The sequence below is a fragment of the Chanodichthys erythropterus genome, chromosome 22, assembly GCF_024489055.1.
Source record: "Chanodichthys erythropterus isolate Z2021 chromosome 22, ASM2448905v1, whole genome shotgun sequence".
In the NCBI taxonomy this organism is placed as follows: Eukaryota; Metazoa; Chordata; class Actinopteri; order Cypriniformes; family Xenocyprididae; genus Chanodichthys; species Chanodichthys erythropterus.
The window spans coordinates 28733932-28747582 of record NC_090242.1 but is presented as its reverse complement, the minus strand read 5'-3'; the positions used below and the strand labels follow the sequence as shown (position 1 = coordinate 28747582).

Below are 13651 nucleotides of genomic sequence, written 5' to 3'. Positions count from 1 at the left end.
GTATTGTGTATATCAGCTGGGTGACAGGAGAATGGGAGGAGTGCAGTAAATCATGTGGTAAGACCGGTTCTCAGACTCGACCTGTGCGCTGTGTGAGGCCTGAACTGGATGGTACATATAAAGCCATCAACGCCAAATATTGCAACGACGACCGTCCTGAAGGACGACGACCCTGTAATCGTCACCTATGCCCCGCGCAGTGGAGAACTGGACCTTGGTCTCAGGTTAGTATGAGATTTTTTTCATTTATAATATTACAAAAATTTGATCAGTACTGGAGATTTAAGTGTACATTTCTCATATTTTTGTCGCCATCTAATGCTCAAAGTTTTTGATGTTAATAAACACAAATAATAAAACTGTTAAATGCGATGTTCAGCAAATCCCAAAATGAATAAACCATTTTACATACTGTACATTTTTAATGTTGTGATGCCTAAATTCACTTGTAGCATTTAAAACTGAAGATTTTGTGATCATTAATTCACCCTCATGTAATTGCAAACCCATAAGACTTTCATTCCTCTTCAGAACACAAATGAAGATATTTCTTGATGAAATCTGACCGCTTTCTGTTCCTCCATAGACAGCTACGCAAATGAAACTTTGACGCTTCAAAAAATACATAAAGAGATTGTATACTGATCATAGGAACTGAGCAGTTTAGTCCAAATTTTCTGAAAAGACCCGATCACTTTTTATGACAAACAGATTGAATTTAGGCTTATATTGAGATATAAGCATTAATCAACTTTCACATCAGTTGTGGTAAACAGAAGATCAAGAATGTTTGCTTGACACATGTGAGAACCAATGAGGTTCATTCTCTTCTGTTTATGATCGCTAATCAATGTTTATATGTGAGTAAAAGACTAAAGGAAATCTGTTCATCATACTGTATAAAGCGATCAAGTCTCTTTAGAAAATTTGGACTAAACCGCTCAATTCATATTGATTAATTTTACGATCTCTTTATGAACTTTTTAAAGCATCAAAGTTTCAGAAAGCTCTCGGATTTCATCAAAAAGATCTTCATTTGTGTTCTGATGATGAACAAGTCATACAGGTTTGGACTACATGAGGATTAGTAATTTATGACAGAATTTTCATTTTTTAGTGAACTAACCCTTTAAGGGTTATTCACATTCATTGTGAGGTTACTGTGACTATTTTTCTTGTAATTTTGATTTTATCATTAAAATATGACTACTTTATCTCCTAATGTACTGTAACAACCTTATTCTCAAAACCTTCCTAAAACAATCATTCTCGTAATGTTCTCAAAATCTTTTTTATTTTTATTTTAACAATGCAGTTTGTAAGCTAATCAATATCATTGTCACATTCTGCTATATGTTTAAATGCGTTCTGTATGTATGTGCAGTGCTCAGTGACTTGTGGTAATGGGACTCAGGAGCGGCAGGTCATGTGCAGCACTCCTGATAATGCCATCGGCATCTGCATGGACACCAAGCCTGAGAACATCAGACCATGTCTGCTAACACCGTGTCCAAGTGAGTGTCCACTTTGACCTACAGTATACAGCTCCTCAGAATTCACTTAAAGGGTTAGTTCACCCAAGAATGAAAATTATGTAATTTATTACTCAGCCTCATGTCGTTCCACACCTGTAAGACCTTCGTTCATCTTCGGAACACAAATTAAGATATTTTTGATAAAATCTGATGTGAGGCCTGCATTGCCAGCAAGATCATTTCCTTTTTCAATGCCCAGAAAGGTACTAAAGACATATTTAATACAGTTCATTTGAGTACAGTGGTTCAACCTTAATGTTATGAAGCGACGAGAATATTTTTTGTGTGCCAAAAAATACAAAATAGCGATTTTATTCAACAATATCTAGTGACGGGCGATTTCAAAACACTGCTTCATGAAGCTTTTGTTTCGAATCAGTGGTTCAGAGCACGTTTCAAACTGGCAAAGTCACGTGAACTATTGAATAATTTTGGTGATCTGAGCCACTAATTTGAAACAAAAGATTCATAAAGCTTCATGAATCAGTGTTTTAAAATCGGCTGTCACTAGATATTGTTGAATAAAGTTGTTATTTTGGGGGTTTTTTTGGTGCACAAAAAGTATTCTCGTCGCTTCATAACATTAAGGTTAAACCACTGTAGTCACATGAACTGTTTTAAAGGTGCCCTAGAAACAAAAATGTAATATACCTTGGCATAGCTGAATGACAAAAGTTCAGTACATGGAAAAGACATACATTGAGTTTCAAACACCATTGTTTCCTCCTTCTTATATAAATCTCATTTGTTTAAAAGACCTCAGAAAAACAGGCGAATCTCAACATAATACCGACTGTTACGTAACAGTCGGGATCATTAATATGTACACCCCCAATATTTGCATATGCCAGCCCATGATCAAGGCATTAGACAAGGGCAGGACGTCTGAATGTGCACAGCTGAATCATCAGACTAGGTAAGCAAGCAAGAACAATAGCGAAAAATGGCAGATGGGGCAATAACAACTGACATGATCCATGATATCATGATATTTTTACAAGCGGCAACCTCCCCCTTTCTCTCGTGAAGCCAATACGGAAGTAACTTAAACTGCGATTCATCGACTGGCCGCTAGGGACAGGCTCCAAAAGAGAGCAGAATCTCATAGAGTCCCATGTTAAATTGGCCAAGTTTATAGCAGAAAAAAACATGTTTACAAGTTGGTACAAATTGTGGTTTTGGTCTATACTGCTATTTTTGCCCTTCATGACAACTCTGAGGGGGGTGAATTTTTTTATAACTTATCCGTTTAAATTATATTAAGCCTTAAAAGTTCTGCATAATTAAGGGCGTGGTCACTTGAGTGACAGGTAGATTGCGCTGCTGTCTGTGAGCCGTCACTTTACCTCAGCTGCCGCTGAATTTGGCATCTCAGCCGTTTTTGTGCTTTTTTTCTCGATTATTTTATACAATTATAAAATATGGCTTGCTGCATAATATTCGAGACTGATGTGTGTCTGTGTAGATGTGCATGCATGCGGAAGAGACAGAACACACATTGTTGGATCGTGGCATTGGCTGAAAGTTTTGATTGCGAGATTTAACGTTACTACAATGACAAAACCAGGAGGATATACAACTCTGACAGCACTGCTTGGATATTATAACTAAAACTGCTGCACTATTTTGAAAAAAATATTCTTTGGACACAGGCTCATTTGTTTGTTAGATACGATCGCTGTTCAGATTGCATCCTTTCTTGAAGAACGATGACAGAGAGCAGATCATTCAGAAGAAATGTGAATTTTTTTTTCTTTTGTTTTGCAATGGACTTTTATATTTTACCCAAGTGCCACAGATTGGATTCATCTCGCGATCTCTATTATAAAGGTATGAAGTCCCATTTGATGTTCCATGTTGTTATTTGCACACCCAACACAAATTACTGGTGTTTGAGCATCTATATCTTAAAAAAACACCGTAAATTGACAGTAATCCTTTATAGCTTTGTGATGTTAAAACTTATCTTCATTAATAATTTAGATAGTATCTAGATAGATAGCTCCTTTGCTTGCTAACGTGGTCACGTCGAGCTAGGCGGGCGTGGTTTCAGCAACCAATCACATCAGCTCAAACCACCTCCCCGCCTCTTTGCCCATTTTCAGTTATCCGGGAGTGACGTGCGGTGACGCGCAGCTAAGATGGCCGCGTCCTCATTTTCGCTTCAAAACTGCTGTTCAGAACTCTATGGGTGAAGTCACGGACGCTACGTCCATATTTTTTTACAGTCTATGTATTTTTAGTGATATTTGTAAATTATCTTTCTAAATGTTTTGTTAGCATGTTGCTAATGTACTGTTACATGTGGTTAAAGTTACCATCGTTTCTTACTATATTCACGGAGAAAAGAGCCGTCGAACTTTGTTTATGCACTGTATTATAGTTAAGAGCTCGGGGGGCAGGGAGCGCGAGATTTAAAGGGGCCGCAGCCTGAATAGGTGCATAGTTAATGATGCCCCTAATTAAAAAAAATCTATGGGGTATTTTGAGCTGAAACTTCAGACACATTCAGTGGGACACCTTAGACTTATATTACATCTTGTAAAAGAACGTTCTACGGCACCTTTAATTAGTACCTTTCTGGGCACTGAAAAAGAAAATTATCTTGCTGGCGATGCAGGCCTCACTGAGCCATCAGATTTTATCAAAAATATCTTAATTTCTTAAGGTCTTACGAGTAATTAATGACATAATTTTCATTTTTGGGTGAACTAACCCTTTAAGACTCCTTCAAAACCAAAACCTCATAATCCTTTTCTTAAAACCTCTCTCCCAACTCTCAGATGACAGAGGGAACTTCCTCATCCAGTGGCTCTCCAGAGCAGACCCCGAGTTCCCAGCGCCCAAGATCTCATCAAGTAAACGACCCATTTCCAGTCCTCAACCTGCTGTCTGCTGCATGGCCGCTCTTTCCTGGACCCTGCCTCTCTCTCTTACGCTATGGCTCTGTTACACTCTGCCTTGAGCGCTTTTCTGTCCCTCTCAGATTCTTAACATTTCCTTCGTTGGAGGGAATTCTGCGGGCTGTTTCTTTCCTCTGCCCTTGGTCTTGGCTGAGGGCTAAACACAGCCTAAAATTGCATTGAAAGAGGGCAGTAGGTGCCTGTGCAGAAGGGGCCTTGTTTTGAGAAGCCATGATGGTTGTGCTACGTCAGGTAACATGGATATGACTGTTGCGACGACTTCCAGGGTGAATCATTCAACAAACTCTATGAAACAAACTCCTGTGTGAGGGAGTTGGTCCGGTATCACCAGTAACTGGAGCATTTCAGTCAATTTGTCAGTTCAATACATAGAAAATATGAGCATAAAGAATATATCACTAAAATGGCAATGTGGGCCATAATCTTAATTTATTTTGACTGTTAAATGTCATGTATTTTTGTATATATTTTCTTGAACAATGGCTCAAGAACTGAGAAGGAATCATGAAAAGAAACTTTTATGGAGATGTTTCATTCTTTTTACCCATTTTTTTTTCTAGATGATGAGAATGGTAAGATGGAGCACGCTTTAACACTCATATTTTATTATAAATCGTTGCGTGTCGGCGTTTGTTGTCGTATTGAAGGATAAAAAATACCTCATGCTTCTCCGTAATTTCTCACATCAGTCATTTTTGCCTTTGGTCAAAGGGACACGAGTTTACGTTTGCATGCCCACTGAATTTCGAAAAGAGGCAGCTAAAGAGAAGAAAAACAAAGAATATGGATGTTTACAGCTAAGGGAGTGTAGACAGTTGCTGCTCCTCAGATCTTCGATTATATCACAGTCTCTCACTGCTGTATGATTGCGAGTCTGTGGAAAGACAAAGCTTTAGCGATGCATATGATGTCTAAAGGCCTTTTTTAAACTATACAGCAATTATGTGTATATATTAAATGATGTTGAACATACTTAGTAACATTAATAACATATTCGATGACTGTTATCTCTTACACCAGTAACAAAAGTAATATATTGTATTTATCTATGTATTTTGACCTTACAGGCCATGTTTCCTTGCCTAATGATTTGAGATACATATATGGTATATGTCATGATGAAAAGAGTATTTAAAGTTACAATGATATTTTAAAGGATTATAAAGTGTGTGTGTGTGTATTCGTGTGTGTGTGTGTGTGAGGGAGAGAGAGAGAGAGGCCCTGTTGTTTTTGTTTTGTTTTTAATAGGAATGGCTGTATATCTGAGTAACTGAAAGAAATATAACAGGGTCCAGGAAATAATCCTCCTTTATTTAAACACACAAGACTTTGATACAAGCTTTACAATAAAAAGCACCAACGGTAGCATTTGTTTTCGACTGTCCTTCCAGCATGTTTCTGGAATTACATATTCAGACCACTTCACATCTGGACACATTAATTAAAGTAATTAAAAGTGGTTTAAAGTGATATCAAATAGGGTTTTGAAGGCAGCATGTGGCCTGTAGTCAGATCTCTGCTGAATGCTGGCCTCTGTAGGTCTTATTTATCATGGCTCTTTCATTCCAGAGTGTAGCATTTAATAACATTACAGTGCGTGCGGTTACGTTATGTGATTGTTTAAATGTAATCCAGGATGTGCCATTTTTCCATTTTTTTTATAACTATAGTCCTCAAAATTGTCAGTTTTTCAATGGATTTGATGGTGTTGAAATGTTTTACCAAAGTGTTTACTAAACTGTGAATGGTGTGACATTTCAAAGCAGTTTACATTGTACTGAGAAAAGTTGTATGTGTTGTCTTGTATATGCTCTATATTTGACAGGAAGTCTCAATGTAACTATGTGGTTTCTTGTCAGCTGTGTTTATGGGAATAAAGGGTCAAGTAATATATTGAATACTTAATCCCTCTGAATATGTGCTCTTGCGCTATAATTTTATGTTGCTGTTTTGCTAAGTGTGACTAACTGTATTTGCATTGCACTTTTTGTCCTTATTTCCTGGTGTTCTGCTTCTTTCGTTATTTTCTTTACATTATTATTATATTATATTATATTACTTTAGTAATTATAATATATTACATATTTAGAATTTTCTTGCTTTACATATCCTAATTTTATTTATTTATTTATTTCTCAATATTGTATTGATGCCACTAACTCCACACTAAGCCTCTTGTTGGTTCATTTTAATATTTCATTCCTTGATTTTATTAATATTATATTATTATATTATATTTTATTATATTATTAATATACAGTGGTGTGAATAAGTGTTTGCCCCCTTCCTGATTTTTTTTTTTTTTTTTTTTTTTTTTGCATGTTTGTCACACTTTAATGTTTCAGATCAAACTAATTTAAATATTAATAAAAGATAACACAAGTAAACACAATATGCAGTTTTTAAATGAAGGTTTTTAGTGTGAAGGGAAAACAAAATCCAAACCTACATGGCCCTGTGTGAAAAAAGTGCTTGCCCCCTAAACCTAATAACTAGTTGGAGCACCCTTAGCAGCAACAACTGCTAGTCAAGTTTTTGCAATAACTTGCAATGAGTCTGTTACAGCGCTGTGGGGGAATTCTGGCCCACTCATCTTTGCAGAATTGTTGTAATTCAGCCACATTGGAGGGTTTTCGAGCATGAACTGCCTTTTTCAGGTCATGCCACAGCATCTCAGCAGGATTGAGGTCAGGACTTTGTCTAGGCCACTCCAAAGTCTTCATTTTGTTTTTCTTCAGCCATTCAGAGGGGAAATTGCTGGTATGTTTTGGATCATTGTCCTGCTGCAGAACCCAAGTTCGCTTCAGCTTGAGGTCACAGTCACAGTATTTTCCCAAAAGTCTTGGGGATCATCAAGATGTTTTCTGGCAAAACTGAGATGAGCCTTTATGTTCTTTTTGCTCAGCAGCAGTTTACATCTTGGAACTCTGCCATGCAGGTCATTTTTGCTCAGTCTCTTTCTTATGGTAGAGTCATGAACACTGACCTTAATTGAGGCAAGTGAGGCCTGCAGTTCTTTGGATGTTGTTGTGGGGTCTTTTGTGACCTCTTGGATGAGTCGCCGCTGCGCTCTTGGGGTAATTTTGGTCGGCTGACCACTCCTGGGAAGGTTCACCACTGTTCCATTGTAACAGTTTGTATATACAGGAAGAAGGAGGCGGGAACCGGCGAGCGTTTTAACAAATCTTTAATTCCAAGATAAACAAAGAACAAAACGAAAGTAACGCCGGCAGACCCTCGCGGATGTCTGCCGGCCACACAAACATAATAAAACATAAAATAATATCCAGGCCTCTCGTCCTTCGCGGTCGTCGCTCCTCCTTTTATGCTCCCGGAGCTCCTCCGTGAGAGACTCAAGGCCGGTGCGCCTCCCAGGTGATGCTCGTTATCACTTGTGTCACCGGCCTCGCGCCTTTCCCTCACGGCTCTCGCCCGCCCTGGTCGCCACATACGCCCATCGCCCCTCGCAGGCCGGGGGGTACTACCGAGACTGCGCTCTACTCCTCCCTGGGGCCTGTCTCGTCGGGCGCCGCACTTGGGGGTAAGGACAGACAAGACGAGAGATGGAAGCAAGGGGAGCGACAGGACGAGAGAGAGGAAAAAGAGTAAAAAAAATCTGGGTCCATTTCCCAGACACACTGCCGCTCGGTCCTCAGCCTGCCAAGAGGCTCTTCCTTGCGGTGCCATGCGGTGGCACTGGACGCACGGTGGACGGCCCGATCCTCGACTGCCTCCTGGCGGCCGGCGATGGCTCCTCCGGTTGAGGGCAGCCGGCAGCGAGTCCCCCGTCCCCTGCTCCTCCCCTTCATGGCGGACGGCAGCAGGCTCCGGCCCACGGCGGACGGCGGCGACTCCTCCGCTCCCTCCTGGACGGCAGCCACCCCAACTCATCCCAGGAGTATGGCATCCGGGTCTCCGTCCCACCTTTCAAAGGCTCCAGTACCACCGCCTCGGGCAGCCTCTCACGGTCTTCAGTCCCGTGTTGCCCGAACTCCGCAGCACCGCGATCCCCCTCAGCAGCAAGGGCTCTCCAACAGCATGTCCCTCCTTCCTCCCGGGTTTCGGCACCAATGTAACACAGTTTGTATATACGGGAAGAAGGAGGCGGGAAGAAGGAGGCGGGAACCGGCGAACGTTTAACAAAACTGTGGCGAACAGGGCGGGCGAGAGCCGTGAGGGAACGGCGCGAGGCCAGTGACGCAAGTGATAACAAGCATCACCTGGGAGGCGCACCGGCCTTGAGTCTCTCACGGAGGAGCTCCAGGAGCATAAAAGGAGGAGCGACGACCGTGGAGGACGAGAGAGGACCAGGCCTGGACTTTATTTTATGTTTTATTATGTTTGGGCCGGCAGATGTCCGCGAGGGTCTGCCGGCATTACTTTCGTTTTGTTCTTTGTTTATTTTGAATTAAAGTTCCGTTGAATGTTCGCCGGTTCCCGCCTCCTTCTTTTATGCCTCCGGAGCTCCTCCGTGAGAGACTCACGCCATTCCCTCACGGCTCTCGCCCGCCCTGCTCGTCACAAAAACTTTAATTCCAAAATAAACAAAGAACAAAACGAAAGTAATGCCGGCAGACCCTCGCGGACATCTACCGGCCACACAAACATAATAAAACATAAAATAATATCCAGGCCTGCTCCTCTCTTGTCCTTCACGGTCGTCACCGGCCTCGCGCCATTCCCTCACGGCTCTCGCCCGCCCTGGTCGCTGCATCCATGTTTTCGCCATTTGTAGATAATGGCTCTCACTGTGGTTTGCTGGAGTCCTAAAGCTTTAGAAATGGTTTTATAACCTTTTCCAGACTGATAGATCTCAATTACTTTCTTTCTCATTTGTTCCTGAATTTCTTTGGATCTCAACAGTTTGTATAGCATTTGAGGATCTTTTGGTCTACTTCACTTTGTCAGGCAGGTCCTATTTAAGTGATTTCTTGATTGCGAACAGGTGTGGCAGTAATCAGGCCTGGGTGTGGCTAGAGAAACTGAACTCAGGTGTGGTAAACCACAGTTAAGTTTTAACAAGTTTTCATAATAAAAACCTTCATTTAAAAACTGCATGTTGTGTTTACTTGTGTTATCTTTGATTATAATATTTAAATTTGTTTGATGATCTGAAACATTAAAGTGTGACAAACATGCAAAAAAATCAGGAAGGGGGCCAACACTTTTTCACACCACTGTACATATATAAATATATATTATTGTATTGACGTCAGCCTCCTACTGGTTTATCTTTCAGGGTCCCGCTGTAAAGGAGACAAGTCTGTGTTCTGTCGTATGGAGGTTCTCAGTAAGTACTGCTCCAACCCTGGCTACAGGCAGATGTGCTGCAAGTCCTGCAACGAGGGCAACTACACCTCTGAATTCAACCTGACTAGACCCTGGATCTACACCACTGTTGGCCCTCCAATAACTCCCACTGCAACATCTCCTGTTCACATGACACAGCTGTACAGGACCACACAGAAGCCCAGCACAACAATCACACCATCAGTCAACAGATGGAGAAACATCAGCACCAAACCCACATCTTGGGGCTACACAACCACTCTGAACCCAATGACCCTAAAACAAAGAACCACAATCCCTTTCACCACTGGTTCTGTTACTGTGGACACTAAGGGTCCCAGCTCACTTGAGTATGAAGAGGAAACCAGCCCCCCCTTCTACGAGGATGAAACCTGGAGCGATGTCTCAACTGAACTCTTATCGGAATCCGAATCTCATGAGTACATCTCATCGTCTGCAGAGCCTTGGCCAACCACTCCACAGTATAGAAGCACACCTGAGAATGAAAACATCCAGACAACGGTTATGACAACGCTACTGCCAAACATTACTGCAACAATGAGCCCTCCTGCCATAGTCAGTCTCCATCTATCAGAAGACAAGAAGGAGAATAACTCCATCGACGTGTCCTACAGGATTGTCAGTCCGAACGAGGTCACTGTCAACCACTTTGTCCCCAAAAAACGAGTGCCATTCCGTGAGAAAACGCATAATAAAAGAATTCAAGAGCTCCTTGCAGAGAAAAGACGACAAGACTTCCTGCTTCAAAGACTGAAAAGAAAACCAGGAGACTGATTTCCTTTTCTTTATCCCTGTGGTATTTTGTAAGTATATTTTTTAAGTGGTTTTATGGCCTCTACACTCTCTTTTGGCATTTACAATATTTTTACAGGAAATAACCTCAGATCTCAATCTTTTATGTAGTATCTGTTCAAGGCATCTAATGGGAAAGAAAAATGACCCTAGTCAAGTTTTTTTTTCTGAAGATGACATTGTACAAAAGGTTTACCACATTTGGCTGCTTTAAAAATAAATGGGACAAATGCAGGGCTGAAAGAAGCTTTTTGTTGTGGAGATCTGGTGGTTTAAGCTTCATTTAAACCGGGCATATACTGTATGATTTTTCTATTCCTTTATGGTTTTTGTACATGATCCCAATGAGATCTTAGGAAAAAGTCAAGGAACACTGTGTGACATCATCAGTCAGACCATATGATACACATCATGTCTTTGGTTCTAATGGTGCCCTTGATAGCATGTACGAGCAGTCATGTTGTGTGACTGTGAAAATTTCATGCCTACAATTTCATTGGAGGCTGTATTGTCCAAAAGTGAATACACGTCACACAAAAATCCCCGATTTTGCACTACAGAAAGAAAAATCTTGATTGATCCCAAAATTTGTCTTGGGCTGCAAAATCGTACAGTTTGAACCTGATTTAAAGCAAAATTTCTCAGATGTTTTGCTGTTGGAAAGCATTTGAATGAAAGATGTTTGCACATTTCCACGGAGCCTCGCACATGACATGCAAGAAAAAAAAGTGTGCACGATTTAAGGCAGCGGCTATTTGCACCAAGTGAAAATAGCATATTTTCTTAGCAATAGATGTAGATGCTATTTACACTAAGTGACAATAGCAGCATTTTCTTAGAATCTATCAGTATTTTCACCTAGTGTATATAGAATATCCCTATTTACACCATGTAAAAGTATCAGTTCTTTGCAATAAGAGTAAATAGTAATTAGATGCTATCTATACTTTATATTGGCAGATACTATTTGCACCTCAGTATTTTTGTAACAGGATGCAATAATATATAGAGTGTAAATGATTATATTTATTAAAATTATTAAATAGATGCTGCCTTATTGGGAGATAACCCTCCCTACACCTTCCTTTAACCCTACCCAGTAAACACTTTTAATATTATTAAACACTCGTTTGCAGTTTTTTTCCACTTTTAAAACATTATTTTCATTTTTTTTTAAATAAATGCAAGCTCAGCGCATTCAAACCCGCATCCATCGCATTAAAAGACAGGTCAGCGAGCCTTACTCGCTAATGCTGCGGTGGGCGGAGCTAGTGTAAATAGCATTTGCCAACAAGGGACACTATTTGCACTTAATGTAAATAAGACACTCCAATTTACTAATTCGTTCCCTCGATTTACTAAATCGTGCGCACAATTTACTATTTTGTTCCCCCGATGCACATGATTTATAAACCGAGGGAATGAAATAGTAAATAGTGTGCACGATTTAGTAAATCGAAGGAACGAATTAGTAAATCACGCGCACGATTTAACCTACCCTTTTTCCTGCATGTCATGTGCGGGGCTCTGTACATTTCCCTATTTTAAAGGTCCCGTTTTTCGTGTTTTTTTGAAGCTTTGATTGAGTTTATAGTGTGCAATATAACATGTGTTCTTGTTTCGCGTGTAAAAAAACACAGTATTTTTCACATAATTTACTTATCTGTATACCACTGTTTCCACTGTCATAAAAACGGGCGGATGACTTCCTTGTTCTATGAAGTCCCTCCTTCAGAAATATGTAACGATTTCTGATTGTGCCAGCGGTTCCTGTGTTGTGATTCGACAGCAGCTTAGCGCTCCTTGCCCGGAAAGGTCACGTCTCTTACCATAACGTGTGCTGCACATAGTTTTACATGTGGATTATTGTGGTGTTGTGCCGAATGAACACAAAAGACAATAATTCCCGAGAGACTGAACCCTTTAATCTCCAGAAGCAGCGACAGAAAATGTACAACGTTAGCACTCCTCATACTTTCCTCATACGGAAAACAGCCATATACATAAACATAGTCCCCTCTTGTGGCCATTCTGTGCACTGCAGTCCAACATTAACTATTGCAGTAAGGATACCACAATTATAATTTTCGGGAACAGAGTTAAACATAAATTGTAACCATTGATCTCTAAGTACAGCGTCCCTGGGAAGGCCAAACAAAGGTGATTGGACTGTGGGATGAAAATAACAGCGTTTCGACGACATGGCGACAAACACACTCTACAAACGCAACTCTTGCTCTTCTCCGTGGGAGCGCAACAAGACCACGGCCCCTTTTTTGTGTATTCCTGTAGGTGGAGGTTAGTCAAAAAACTGTTTTAGTGACGTCATTAAAGAAGGAAGTAGAGGGATGTAGTCCAAACTGGCCGTTCGATGTAGGCGACTTCTGTTAAATAAAATATCTCGCTTGGCATTGAACTTTGAGCTTTAAAATTTTACAGATTTTATTTATACTCTAACAACAACATTACACACTAACTAAAGTTTGAAACATGGGATCACGAAGAACGGGACCTTTAAAATGAAGAGATCCACAAATAGTATTTTTCACAAACTTAGCCATATTTCTCTAAACTGTGAGGGAAAAGTCTGTTGATTGTCTCACCTTTAAAGGTTTATTGACCCTGCCTAAAACAAAATGAAATCTGCTTGAGCTGGTTTGCTGGTTTTAGATTACTTTTGGTCAGCTGGTGAGGCAGGCAGACTAGCTGAACAGTGAATGCCATTTTGACTAGGATAGGAGACCAGCTTAAACCAGCAAAGACCAGTCAAAATGTTTCTTTTAACCTATCTGTGGAATGATTTTTCAACATCTGGTCCATCTTGTCAGAACTTTGCAAGTTAACTTGCCCACTGCAGTATGTATAGAGATAGCACATTAATCCTGTGTAAAGTTGCATGCTCATTTGTGAAATTTTGTGGGCAAAAGGCTTAATGTCAATTATCATTTTGTGTGGCCATCTTGAACCTGATGCAAAATCTGTGTGCGGAAATCTTTCACTGTCACAAGAAATTCCTGATTGTGTGGATTCATACAGAAATGACTGGATTTAATTGACAAAAAAATCATAGACAACAAAAAAGGTGTGGTC

The 13651-nt window shown here is 40.4% G+C and overlaps 1 protein-coding gene across 1 annotated transcript in view; it reads left to right on the top strand.

The window, feature by feature from the left end:
- The window catches only part of adamts2a (ADAM metallopeptidase with thrombospondin type 1 motif, 2a), a 100004-nt gene extending 88222 nt beyond the window's left edge, over positions 1–11782 (top strand). Inside the window, exons 19-22 of the mRNA XM_067375183.1 lie at positions 17–224; positions 1385–1514; positions 4319–4393; positions 9699–11782. Coding sequence (XP_067231284.1) covers positions 17–224; positions 1385–1514; positions 4319–4393; positions 9699–10543 — 1258 coding nt within the window. The 3' untranslated portion in view covers positions 10544–11782. The remainder of the gene's footprint in view (positions 1–16; positions 225–1384; positions 1515–4318; positions 4394–9698) is intronic.
- Positions 11783–13651: the final 1869 nt, after the last annotated feature.